The sequence below is a fragment of the Colletes latitarsis genome, chromosome 11 (genome assembly GCF_051014445.1).
Source record: "Colletes latitarsis isolate SP2378_abdomen chromosome 11, iyColLati1, whole genome shotgun sequence".
NCBI classification, from domain to species: domain Eukaryota; kingdom Metazoa; phylum Arthropoda; class Insecta; order Hymenoptera; family Colletidae; genus Colletes; species Colletes latitarsis.
The window spans coordinates 28,453,724-28,468,576 of NC_135144.1; the positions used below are offsets into that span (position 1 = coordinate 28,453,724).

At 37.6% G+C, this 14,853-nt stretch overlaps 1 protein-coding gene across 4 annotated transcripts in view; it reads right to left on the minus strand.

Moving 5' to 3' along the window:
• Positions 1-14,853, minus strand: part of Prage (RNA exonuclease prage) — a 71,721-nt gene that overhangs the window by 54,713 nt on the left and 2,155 nt on the right. For 2 of the 4 annotated variants that reach the window (XM_076779029.1, XM_076779030.1), the window contains exon 1: positions 418-2,183. The exons of 1 other annotated variant lie outside the window; for it this stretch is intronic. In XM_076779029.1, coding sequence (XP_076635144.1) covers positions 418-568 — 151 coding nt within the window. In that variant the 5' untranslated portion in view covers positions 569-2,183. Of the gene's footprint in view, positions 1-417; positions 2,184-14,853 lie in introns of those variants that run through there. One more of the 4 variants, XM_076779028.1, reaches the window with a different exon arrangement.

The following is a 14,853-nucleotide window of genomic DNA, read 5'->3' on the forward strand; positions in this document are numbered from 1 at the left end:
CACCTTCTTATTCTTCTTCGTTCGATTTAATTCGATCGAACTTGGAATCTTCACTCGCGATCGAAATTATCCGTTACACGTTTCGCGAGTGGAAAGAGAGAGAAACAAGAAAGAACGTTTATCGGTTTCAGTTCAAGCCCGGGTCGTAGATAAAAAGCTAGAGGGACTTTTCTCGTCGAGGGAATTTGATACACGCAACATTGTCCCGCGACACGTTTCGACTAGCTTCCCACTGTTCCACGTTTCGCCTCGCGCCGTCTAGACGATAATCGCGATATCTGCAAGTGAAAAGCCACGAAAAAGAGGATCGTGCTCGACGGCGTGAGAGGCACGCGACGAGCACGCAAGCGTGATTTCTGTCCAGGAACCGCGTAGACGCGTTCTAAATAGCAAAATGTATTCTCCGTCGGTGCTTACTTTTCGTCGAATCCGATGGTCCGCTGGAACGTGACAACCGGCTAACGATGTAACCGATTACGAGGACGGCTACGCCGAGAAACAGCGTGCTCATGAGCACCAACACGGACACGCTCGCTCCCGGCGTGATTTTTGCCCCTGTATCCTCCATCTTCACCGCGTGATCAGGCCACCGCACTTCAGTTTTACCTCACCGCACTTTCCAACGCACGCTCGATTCGATACAGAACCGTCAAAAGTCGCCGTGAATTCCGAGCACGAGACGCGACCGAGAATACAAACGACCGCGTGTTCCAAAAAACACGAGATATCACACAACGATCGCGGCCAGTGCGTCAACTCCACGGCGAGCCTGAACTACGCGCTTTATAGACGGGACGACGCTCGACCGTTGCCGTGCCTTCAACCACGAACCACAGGAGTCGCAGAGACGAAACTCCATGGCATATTTCGACCAGTCTCCGACCGTAACCGCCGACAGCGACGACCACCGCATTTGTTTCTCGCCCGTTTCGTTCTCGTATCGTCGTCGATGATTCTCTTCCCCGTTCGAGTCGTCGACGTCCAATTTGCTCCTACGGGGGAAAAATTCGTCGATCGAAACGTGACTCTCTGTCCTTCGCGAGCGATTTAAACGAAGGCGTTCGCCCGACGTGGCGCGAATTTCATAATTGCTGTCGTTAAAGCGTCGAGCACGGCAGACAAGTTTCCGAACCCGAAAGTGTCCCTCTCGTTATCGCATGGCACGCTGAAAGAACAATGCTCGCATTCCTCGGTCCCCTGGTTCGTTTTTTCTTGGCACCCGTCGAGAAATTTGTCTACACCGATGATAATGTTACCGCTTCAGAGTGGTTTCTGGGTCACCGCCACGCTCGTCGCCGAGTTCGTATTTCGTGCACGACACACTTTTTTTTTTTTTTTTCTTATCGTTCGAAATTCGTTCTCCTCCGTTAAGGTTCCTTGCGCCGCACTATTCGCGGTTCGGTGAGATCGGCTTAAAACGGGAAGAACGACGGCGTCCCAGTTGTTAAACGTCGATTCGAGCGATGCCAAGAGCCGGCAACTCTGTTTCGTTTTCGTGGAAAGAAACGACAGAGTGTCGCGTGCTCCGTCGTGGGTGACTTCCGGCGAACGCGGACCCGTGTGTTCGCGCGAATATCGCTCCTCCGTTACGAGAAAATCGTCGTCACCTGGTCGGATCTCTTGGAATACTCACGGTGCAGTTAAAAAAGGAGCGTGCGATTTAACTCGGGGCAATCGACGTTACCGCGCAACTTACGTAAGCCATTTGGACGATCGCGTGCTCTGGCGGCACACACGCAAATCAGACGGGATCATCGCGGCGAACGAGACACGTTGGGAACTTCGTCCAGCGAATGTAACGCTTGTAACAGCTCGAAACGCGTGTTTGCCCAAACGTGCCATTAGTACCGGTATATACGCGCTGCTACTCCTTGCTTCCTCGCGTTCAACCCGCTCCTTCCACGATCCCCCACCACGTTTCAACCCCCACGTAGATCGCCGTGCTCTCCCACTGTGTGGAACTTGCGCCGTCGAACGTTAACGCCGCACTCTTTCAACGCGAGTTTTCTATGCCTCGTCGTACACGCTGCACGCAACACGGGTGCTTATACGATTTCGTTATTTTCTCTTCGACGCACAGTTCCGACTAATAGAAAAATGTTAAAAATTTGAACCATTCGTAAATTCTTATATCTTAAAATACTGATAAAGAATAGTAGATTTTAACGCTGCCCATAATTTTTTACTGAATTTGTCAATTTGTTGTTGATAATTTAGCTGGGAATCGAATGACAGTTTTAGTGGACTGCTTATCCGATTGATTCGATTTTTATAAGTTATGTTTAGTATTATGAGACCTTTTAAATTGCCGAATAACTTTTTTACAATATTGACGATTAGTCCATTGGTAAAGTGTACCAATGAGTGACTCTGCACTTTTGTGTACATTAATTTGGGAATGTAGTATTCTATTTCCTTCTCTGCTAGATCAGATTTCGTTGAACCCGAGACGCTGAGTGCGAGGGATTGGGGACAGAGGATGAATCGCGGAAAGTTAACCGCGCATTGCTATATTTAATCATTATCCTATTAAATTTCTTTTTCCCCACTTGCGTCTAGAAGCTACAAAAAATATCAAATGTTGTGACCGTTTTTGCAATAGAATCTATCCCTAGTGTAATGAATAGGAATTGTTATTTACAGTGCAAATACGAATACCAAACAGCACGTGTGTTTGGACACATGTGCATCTTGTGCATCTTCATCGACAATTACGTCGATTGAAACTTCTGGATCTATCGTACTCGCGTGATCGAACTAATTGGTTCTATGCGGAGCAATAATCAAAATTATTCAAATGAGTTAATAAGGCTGATTCAAAAAACATTTTTAATACTTGGATGATGCTAATATGCATCTTATCGATCACACCTGTCTTTCTAACTTTGTATTCGATACAATTACTTAGAAAAAGATCGAATGTACCGATGACAGAATAGAACGTTCGTTTGCTAATAGATATAACCAACAATATGCAAACATCAATTTTCATATTAATCTACACCAACACCATCTCGGAGAAAACGCAAGAACTTTCCATTCAACTCATTACATAGTCCATGTTAAAATTTCTACCGAGCGTACATTCAACATAAGCACTGCATATATTTACATCCTTTCTTATGATTCATAGAATTTATAATTGTTGTACCCGTCACGACGATTTTAATTGCACGATATAATGAGGATAAGTCTTGTATCAATATTCCAGTTACTTTCTTCTTCTTTCTGTATACAGGGTGTTCGGCCACCCGTGGGAAAAATTTTAATAGGGGACTCTAGAGGCCAAAATAAGACGAAAATCAAGAATATCAATTTTTGATTGAGGCTTCATTAAAAAGTTATTAACAATTAAATTCAACAATTTCAAATCGTTCTGGAAAAATTATTTTCGGTTGCGGGGGTCAATTATAAGCATTTTTGGTGAATAGAAATACCTCTGAAATCCTACCCACTTTCGAGAAAAAAATTCAAGAAGGTACTGAAATTTTTAGACGAAATTAAAAAATTTCAAATCATACTAAAAAAATTATATTTAGTTACAGGAAGCAATTACAAGCATTTTTGGTGAATAGACATACCCCCGAAATCCTACCCACTTTCTAGAAAAAAATTCGAGAAGTTGGACAAATTTTTAGACGAAATTAAAAAATGTCAAATCGTTTTGGAAAAATTATTTTCGGTTGCGGGGGTCAATTACAATCATTTTTGGTGAATAGACTTACCCCTGAAATCCTACCCACTTTCGAGAAAAAAATTCGAGAAGGAACTGAAATTTTTAGACGAAATTAAAAAATTTCAAATCGTTTTGGAAAAATTATTTTCCATTGCGGGGGTCAATTACAATAATTTTTGGTGAATAGATATACCCCCGAAATCCTACCCACTTTCGAGAAAAAAATTCGAGAAGGAACTGAAATTTTTAAACGAAATTAAAAAATTTCAAATCGTTTTGGAAAAATTATTTTCCGTTGCGGGGGTCAATTACAATAATTTTTGGTGAATAGACATACCCCTGAAATCCTACTCACTTTCGAGAAAAAAATTCGAGAAGGAACTGAAATTTTTAGACGAAATTAAAAAATTTCAAATCATACTAAAAAAATTAAATTTAGTTACAGGAATCAATTACAAGCATTTTTGGTGAATAGATATACCCCCGATATCCTATCCACTTTCGAGAAAAAAATTCGAGAAGGTACTGAAATTTTTAGACGAAATTAAAAAATTTCAAATCGTTTTGGAAAAATTATTTCCCGTTGCGGGGGTCAATTACAATAATTTTTGGTGAATAGACGTACCCCCGAAATCCTACCCACTTTCTAGAAAAAAATTCGAGAAGTTGGACAAATTTTTAGACGAAATTAAATAATGTCAAATCGTTTTGGAAAAATTATTTTCGGTTGCGAGGGTCAATTACTATAATTTTTGGTGAATAGACATACCTCCGAAATCTTGCGCATTTTCGAGTAAAAAATTTTGTACGGTGGAACTTCAGACGTTAATAACTTTTTAACGTAGCCTCCATCAACAAATTGGTATTCTTGATTTTCGTCCTATTTTGGGCTCTAGAATCCCCCATTAAAATTTTTCCTACGGGTGGCTGAACACCCTGTATACATGTACAATAAAGGAATAATTTTTAACAGAAGTAAGTTTACTTACTATATTTATAATTCATGGAAAATTTGACTACGTTTAACTTATCTGCATTGTTTAGGACAACTGAACTATAACTTCAAAATTTAATGTAATCTTAAATGGCAATTTAAAATTTATCGATCGAATCAATCTTCGAATTAAGTTTATCTAATTTTTACGTAACGAACACTGTGTTCCTTCGAAAGTGGAATATGACTGAGTTCCGGAAATCCTATTACATCAGTTCATTCACGCGGAGTCAGTGTCAGAATTTTCCTGGAACACGGTAATAGAATTCTCAGAAGTATGATGAGTAATGCATTTTTCCTAACACGCGTTCCACGATTCACATTGAAAATCGTACACCAACTTTCTTTGGTGCTCATAGAATTCAATTTCGATAAACAATTCGAAAATTGACCATTTACGTTGTTGCTTGTTCCGTTGTACGATATCGATGAAGTTAAATATTAAGTTTATACCAAAGTCCACAATATCGAGACTACAAGTATATTTTCGACCATATTCGAGTACTATTGTTTCTACCAGCGAACAACAATCAAAAGCGGTAGAAGGTCACAGAGATAAATAAAACTCAGAAGGAGGTCACGAGACGAAAAAGGTTAAAAATCACTGCTATATGTGTTCCAAATGGGAACGCAGCAATCTGAAGATACATATTGCTACGGTCAAACATGGCGTTGGTTATGGTTTGGGGATGCATGGCGACATCTGGTCGCGATAATTCACATTCTATCGAAGGGAACATGGACATGAAGAAACCTATTTAGATATTCTCGTGACGAATTTCTCAAGCAAACGCAAAAAAATTAAATATCTCAAGCACATTCAACCTTCATAAAATTGACAATTAAAACGTAAATCTGCAATTGTAAAAAATCAGATTGTTAATTTTATGCATTAATGGCACATACGAATATTGCAGAATGCAATACACGTGTACAAAATGAAATATTGCTGCTATTGTATTATTTCATGAAATGTATTTTTCGTATACTCTTCCATATTATTATAAGTCTAATAAATAATAATAAATACATAACATCCGCAGTCTATTTATAACTGTTCCAAAACGATCGAAGCATAACCTCACTTGCTGAATTTAAAACGTAATTGAATATGTATGGCACGAACTCAAAAATAAAAATTCGCAATATTGCGGACAAAGAACAATTCAAAGTGACGTTACACGTAAAAAGGGTACAAGTACGGGAGTGTGTAAAAAATTTGTAGTTTTCTTTTAAATAAATATCACAAGAATTGTCTGTTTTCTATCCGAAGAAAGGAACTAAACACGTTATATTTTTATGTTGATTGCAAACGTGTTCTATTCATATGTAAATATTTTATATCGATAAATGCGTAATCGAGATGGTCGATTATTCATCGCGAGACACTGCACGTTTTAGATTCTTAGGAAGCCGTACTGCGTCATCGTTATCGATAAGCAGCCAAGATAACGTTAAGGACCTGGCTTATCGAACACAAGGTTTCTAAACTTCGTTGAACTGGAAGTGGGACTACAATTACTGACAAAGTCGATCTTCGTTATTACCGACGAAGTAAATCTTCGGCTGCTGACTCTCGGAAATCGAGTGTTTTCTCACCGAACGGAAATGATGCTTCCGTAATTGAAACAGACGCGCATTATCGACACGCAGCCGGTCATAGAGTTACATTATCCACTGTGACCTAACGACTGCGCCCGCGAACGTGCCCGTAACGGCAAGATGCGTTAAATTCGACCCGTTATTCGCCCCGTTACTTTTCCTCATTTCAAACGTCTTCGTCCTCGTTTTGGCTCTCTCACGTGCTAACCTCACCACTGCGATTCGATAGCGCACCTATAAACAGAACGCTACGGTATATACGGGGTGTTCAATTTCAATCAATGAGGTCAAACAGGGCTTGAAAAGGTTCCGAAAATAATTGTTTCAAACCTCTATATAAAAGTCCTGACCGAAACTATTATGAGGCACTTCCAATCTGAACAACTGTTACGAGCAGAACCATACAGGGTGAGCGGCCACCCCTGGGAAAAATTTTAATGCAGGATTCTAGAGGCCAAAATAAGACGAAAATCAAGAATACCAATTTGTTAATTGAGGCTTCGTTAAAAAGTTATTAACGTTTAAAGTTTCACCAGTTCCAAATTTTTTTCTCGAAAATGCACAGGATTTCGGGGGTATGTCTATTCACCAAAAATGATTGTAACTGACCCCCACAGCTAACAATATTTTTTTTAGAACGATTTGAAATATTTTAATCTCGTCGAAAAATTTCACACCTTCTCGAATTCTTTTCTCGAAAGTGCGTAGGATTTCGGGGGTATGTGTAATGACCAAAAATGATTGTAATTGACCCCTGCAACCGAAAATAATTTTTCCAAAACAATTTGAAATTTTTTAATTTCGTCTAAAAATTTCAGTACCTTCTCGAATTTTTTTCTCGAAAGTGCATAGGATTTCGGGGGTATGTCTATTCACCAAAAATGATTGTAACTGACCCCCACAGCTAACAATATTTTTTTTAGAACGATTTGAAATATTTTAATCTCGTCGAAAAATTTCACACCTTCTCGAATTTTTTTCTCGAAAGTGCGTAGGATTTCGGGGGTATGTATAATGACCAAAAATGATTGTAATTGACCCCTGCAACCGAAAATAATTTTTCCAAAACAATTTGAAATTTTTTAATTTCGTCTAAAAATTTCAGTACCTTCTCGAATTTTTTTCTCGAAAGTGCATAGGATTTCGGGGGTATGTCTATTCACCAAAAATGATTGTAACTGACCCCCACAGCTAACAATATTTTTTTTAGAACGATTTGAAATATTTTAATCTCGTCGAAAAATTTCACACCTTCTCGAATTTTTTTCTCGAAAGTGCGTAGGATTTCGGGGGTATGTGTAATGACCAAAAATGATTGTAATTGACCCCTGCAACCGAAAATAATTTTTCCAAAACAATTTGAAATTGTTTAATTTCGTCTAAAAATTTCAGTACCTTCTTGAATTTTTTTCTCGAAAATGGGTAGGATTTTAGAGATATGTCTATTCACCAAAAATGATTGTAATTGACCCCCACAGCTAACAATATTTTTTTTAGAACGATTTGAAATATTTTAATCTCGTCGAAAAATTTCACACCTTCTCGAATTCTTTTCTCGAAAGTGCGTAGGATTTCGGGGGTATGTGTAATGACCAAAAATGATTGTAATTGACCCCTGCAACCGAAAATAATTTTTCCAAAACAATTTGAAATTTTTTAATTTCGTCTAAAAATTTCAGTACCTTCTCGAATTTTTTTCTCGAAAGTGCATAGGATTTCGGGGGTATGTCTATTCACCAAAAATGATTGTAATTGACCCCCACAGCTAACAATATTTTTTTTAGAACGATTTCAAATATTTTAATTTCGTCGAACAATTTCACACCTTCTTGAATTTTTTTCTCGAAAGTGCGTAGGATTTCGGGGGTATGTGTAATGACCAAAAATGATTGTAATTGACCCCTGCAACCGCAAATAATTTTTCCAAAACAATTTGAAATTTTTTAATTTCGTCTAAAAATTTCAGTACCTTCTCGAATTTTTTTCTCGAAAGTGCGTAGGATTTCGGGGGTATGTCTATTCACCAAAAATAATTGTAATTGACCCCCGCAACCGAAAATAATTTTTCCAGAACGATTTGAAATTGTTGAATTTAATTGTTAATAACTTTTTAACGAAGCCTCCATCGACAAATTGATATTCTTGATTTTCGTCTTATTTTGGCCTCTAGAACCCCCCCATTAAAATTTTTCCCAGGGGTGGCCGAACACCCTGTATACTGCCATGTTTTAGGTTCCTAACCTATAAATGTTACAATATCTTGAAGAGATCATCAATTTGAGACAGTTATTCAGAATAAAAGTTCTTCGTAACTGTTTCGAGAACCTAAGTTACAGTTTTTGAACACTGATCGTCCCTGAGGTCAAATATCACCAAGGAACTATACTTGAAATACGAATATTTTATTCACCGCGTTATCGACGAAACTTTCTGTCGAACAGAGGGCGCTGTACCGGCACTAACGTGACCTTCGTTCCATTGTTTGGAAATGTACAACACCTACGGATTTATCTCCTCTCGAAGACGAATTAAATTACGTGTATGATACCGAGCGATACCAAACATGCGTGGCCTGGATTAAGCGTGTCGTTGTATGCGTAAACTCTATCGCCATTGTTTACAAGATGCTTAATACTAAGGAGCAGCAGACGCGTCTTGAAAACATTTTGTGATTCAAGTTCGAGTTTCTCCCAGAGTTTTTGATACCGAATCGCTGCGTAGTATGCGCGACACGCGTTTTTGTTGCTCGTTTGATAATTAAACAATGACTCTGGATCCAAATGCGCCGCCGCAAAAATACATACGTCGTATTTATAAACGCGACCGTCTCTCTTTATCTGTGCCATTTCCTCGACGCTCCGCGGTAGGTCAAATCGCCATACAAACGAAAAAATCAATCTTTCATTACTTCTTTCTTACTTAATTGTTTCTTGACACTGACCTCTTCGAAAAATATACAAAAGAGACAGCAATAAAATTTTTTAATTCACATCCATCTAGTACATACAAAATACTGATCTATCATTTTTTTATTTCCTAGAATTGCTGTTTGGTCCGCTGTATTACGACGTTGGCAATTCCGCGAGAATTTCGTGTGCCCCTTTGCGAGTATTTCGTCGCCTCCACGGACACGGGCCAACGAACCCTGACTCAGATTTTAAAGGTCGTTTGCCCTAAAGTGTTTCGTCGAGGTCGAGTTTCGTGGACGCGTAAAACCATGGGAAAAATCAAAACGCGATACATGGGACGTGACGAAATTCTTGAAATTCTGACGGACACCGACTTTACGCTTTACGAAGCGATTCGTACGGAAACATGAAATTGTTTGCATTAACTTACACTCAAGTTAATAGTAATTCGCTAAAGACAAATATAAATATTATATGCATTGACTAAAAAAGAAAAAAGTTTCAGAAACACATAATGGGAACTAACCTCAAATTAAAACAACACATATCATTTCGCTTATTTTCATAAAAATTATTCTTCTCTTTTCATTCCTATACATGTCTGTAATACGATGGTGTACTGACGGGTGTCGGTATGACTAAAACATGACCTCTAAAATATTTTTAGCTGTGTATTATAAATAACGTTTAATTATCAGTCTTAAGTAAGCTATTTTTATTATGACGGTTCGACTTATGCGTTTTGAGTTATTTTCAGAATAAACATAATTATCTATACTAATAGTAACATCGAGTGAAAGACGAAAACGACTAAACGCGATATTATGAGATTTCATAATTATTTTCCAAAAGGATCTGATCAGGTTTTAGCGAAGGTTCTGTCTGACTTATGGATTAAAATGTCTAGATAACCGTGCAGAATTTGATCAATTCGTCGCCCGAGTCCACAAAAGTCAATCAACTCCCCATATCTCACGCACGGTATTTTTATCCGAGTGCAATAAATTCTGCAATAATCTGCAATAAACAAGAGAAGCAAGAGATGTTCCCTTCCATAAGAGAAGTGTCTGTTTGGCAACATTCATTTGCAATTAATTAAAAATTATATTCCTGTCGCTATAACTTACGAGTATACGAGTATTCAACCACCCATGGGAACAATTTTAATAGGGGATTCTAGAGGCTAAAACAAGACGGAAATCAAGAATACCAATTTGTTGATGGAGGCTTCGTTAAAAAGTTATTAACGTTTAAAGTTCCATCCGTAATGAATTTTTTTCTCGAAAATGCACAGGATTTCGGGGGTATGTCTATTCACCAAAAATGGTTGTAATTGACCCCCACAGCTAACAATATTTTTTCCAAAACGATTTGAAATTTTTTAATTTCGTCTAAAAATTTCAGTACCTTCTCGAATTTTTTTCTCGAAAGTGCGTAGGATTTCGGGGGTATGTGTAATGACCAAAAATGATTGTAATTAACCCCTGTAACCGAAAATAATTTTTCCAAAACGATTTGAAATTTTTTAATTTCGTCTAAAAATTTCAGTACCTTCTCGAATTTTTTTCTCGAAAGTGCGTAGGATTTCGAGGATATGTGTAATGACCAAAAATGATTGTAATTAACCCCTGTAACCGACAATAATTTTTCCAGAACGATTTGAAATTGTTGAATTTAATTGTTAATAACTTTTTAACGAAGCCTCCATCAATAAATTGGTATTCTTGATTTTCGTCTTATTTTGGCCTCTAGAATCCCCCATTAAAATATTTCCCAGGGGTGCCCTAACACCCTGTATGTTACTGTGTTAAATACCACTACTGTATTGAATCTAATAATTGTTATTATAGTATTTATTTTTCAAGAATACGCGACGATAGTTTGGATAATATTCCTCACGTTAGATGTGCAATATTATTCGTACTGTACTATTAATATATTTTTCGTATATATGTGCATATTTCTCATGCGCATATGCATACCCTACGCGCATAAAGTCATGTGTGTCCTTTGCATATCTTACGTGCATAAACATCCGCAATTTACTGATTATAACTCCGAAGTAGGACATACGAAATTGAACGAAATTCAAAATAGCAAACGGAATATTCAAGATAATCGAGAAGCTTTGAAGTCGATCGATTTCTAGAACAAATTCTAACCTATAATTCTCCGCAAGAAATCTAGTGGTCTCGATTTAATACCAATAAGAAAAGCAGTACATATTTTTAAATTAATTTACAAATAAATAAGAAAAAATATATTAATCCGATCACTAGAACAAACTACAAATTATATCTTAATTTTTCTGCGCCAAATCGCAATATTGACGACGTTACGTAATTGTCTTCTGGTCACGTGATTTCCATAACCACGTACACTTCACCGAGTAATTTAATGGCGTCTAATGACCATTAGTCCTTTCACTGGTCTATTGTTTTCCGTGGATTAAACTCGGATGATCTATGCCGAAAGTAAAAGAAACGGGTCTGTTTGCCAAAGAGAAACTAACATATTAGACTAGTGACACTTAACCACCGTGCCACGAACATACACTGTGTCGCAAATGCCTGCTAATAAGTCCTACGAATGTTTACTTTTCAGTTGTTAAAATTATCACTATACAATTATTGTAAGGCTCGAAGATATCGGGTCAGGTCGGGTCGAGAATGTTTTGTCGACGACCAATGTTTCGAATTTTTAAGTAGAAATACTAATTTATGCAAAAACAATTATAAAAAGAACACAAATACACAAATTTCGAGACGTCTAGCAGCTGGGTTAACGTTAATTATGAAAGTAAACCGCAGCAGCGGCATGGTAAACTTTATCAAGCATAATATCAGCAAGACAAACGACACCAACGAGTTCTGCTTAAAGTATGATTCTTATCTAAAACGTTAATGATGCGTCATTGGTGCGTATCGGAGGCCTCTTGACAAAACAAGCACGTGACACGAATAATGAGTGCATCTCCGAACCGGAAAACAGATATTACACACAGAAATGATTAACTGCCGCGTGAGCATGTGTATTTTTTTTTTTTTTTTGTAAATGGTAATGAAACAAAAATATTTATCCAACAGTATTTTAATCGCGAGCAGTCAAGAATTCCGGGGCCGCGTATAGAGTGTGTACATTTTCACATGTACATTGTACAGTAACATCACATACAACCAACAACAGTAGTCTACTACGGAATAATCGCCAGTTACCTTGAATCAATCACCTGGACTCGCCAAAGAATATAATGGCCGTTTCGTATTGAATTGCAAATATTAGATTGTTGAATCCAACGAATATAGTATTTTATTACAAATATTAGATTGTTACGACGAACTCCAGGATAATTGTCTATCATTTATACTGAACGATAGATACAATAGATTCTTATAGTTAATCTATCTCTCACCTGGACGCTGCACAAAAGTAACATCTAATTCCTATTTAAATAAAACACATCTGATTGTTACATTTAAATACAGAATACAGTATCAGTCACCTCGACCCAAAAAAAAATATATTTTCATATACAGGGTGTACGGCCACCCATGGGAAAAATTTTAATGAGAGATTCTAGAGGTCAAAATAAGACGAAAATCAAGAATACCAATTTGTTAATGGAGGCTTCGTTAAAAAGTTATTAACGTTAGAAGTTCCGCCAGTATTGAATTTTTTTCTCGAAAATGCGCAAGATTTCGGGGGTATGTCTATTCACCAAAAATGATTGTAATTGACCTCCGCAACCGAAAATAATTTTTCCAAAACGATTTGAAATTTTTTTCTTCCGTCGAAAAATTTCACACCTTCTCGAATTTTTTTCTAGAAAGTGGGTAGGATTTCGGGGGTATGTCTAATGACCAAAAATGACTGTAATTAACCCCCGCAACCGAAAATAATTTTTCCAGAACGATTTGAAATTTTTTATTTTCATCGAAAAATTTAGGCGCCAAATTAGATTTTCGGTAAGGAATTTTTTTCTCGAAAGTGCGTAGGATTTCAAGGGTATGTGTAATGACCAAAAATGATTATAATTGACCCACGCAACCGAAAATAATTTTTTTAGAACGATTTGAAATTTTTTTTTTCCGCCGAAAAATTTCGGCATCCTATCCGATTTTTTTTCTCGAAAGTGGGTAGGATTTCGGGGGTATGTGTATTCACCAAAAATGATTGTAATTGAACCCTGCAACCGAAAATAATTTTTCTAGCACGATTTGATATTGTTGAATTTAATTGTTAATAACTTTTTAACGGAGCCTCCATCGACAAATTGGTATTCTTGATTTTCGTCTTATTTTGGCCTCTAGAATCCCTCATTAAAATTTTTCCCAGGGGTGACCGAACACCCTGTATTATTATTATTATTATTATTATTATTATTATTATTATTATTATTATGATATATCTACGCGGAATGTGTTCCATAGTAGCGTCGATAACGTTCACCAAACGCGCATTCCCGCGTAATATGTACTATCCATATTAGCGCTCGACCTTGAAACGAGATAAGTTTCGTGCGTATGGATTTTCGCTATGCAAACGCGAACCGCTCCGACGGCAGCTCCGGGTGTGTTTCTATTTAAGGATACCAGTTTCATCGCGGGAAAATGAATAACGACCTCGAGGAAGAGGTTAATCTAAAATTAAAAAATTAAAAAAAAGAAGAAAAAAACCGTCTAAAGGACGGTTGTCCCATGAATTAACGCGCGCGCGTACTTGAGACACAGATCTCCTCTGAACCAATCGTGTTTTCCAATGACTCGACGGATTTTCCGCGCGAACGTTTTATTTTTCCTGCGCGCCACGAAGGAGACGCTAGTCGAGCATCGCTCGATGGAAGAAACTCCGCATTTTCATCGGATATGTAACAACTAGGTCGATTAATTATTCACAATGGTTTCCTGATCATTCGACATTGTGCAGTTTGAATCAATTACGAGTTTCATTAGGTCATCGGTGTATTTAATTTAAACCGTCCACCGATACGATGGTGTCGAAATTAGCGATCGTGTTTACAGTCCTAGAAATTTTTTATTAACACTTTGATACTAGAAAAATTAATTCTCAACTTAAGATGTCGAGGGGAATGAATTTGAATAGAATTTGTGAAGTTTAACAAGGTTACGAAAATAAGTACTGAAACAAATTTTAGGTTATGTAGCTTACGATGGTCTAAAATCGAAATTTTACTTCTGCAGAATATTATACGGTTTCCATCTGGCAGTGAACGTGTTAAATCGATTAAAAATTTTTCTGAATTTTGAGAATATTAAAAATCGTCATGCATGGTTGTCCACCCAATTTGGCACGTTTAGCGGCGAGTCAGTTTCATGTGGTTTCCCACCAGGCCGTGTGTGTCACCGATGACCCATGCTGTATGATTCAACTTCATTCATTTATTTCTATTCAAAAGTTCCCTTTTATGGAGGTTAGCGGGAAGACGAGGTTTGAGAAACACTGTACCACACCGTGTTCCACATCAATGCGAGATTACAGGCATCTGATCGATGATCTGCGGGCAAATCGGATCGGATAACCTAAAACACTAGTTGAATAGAACGAGTCGTGCGTGAAATCGGTAAAATTCGTTCCTTTTGTCAAAAGAAGCGCGGTCACGCCCTCTGGCGACGAAACAAGGTCATACGGTTACTGAAAAAGGTATCCATAGA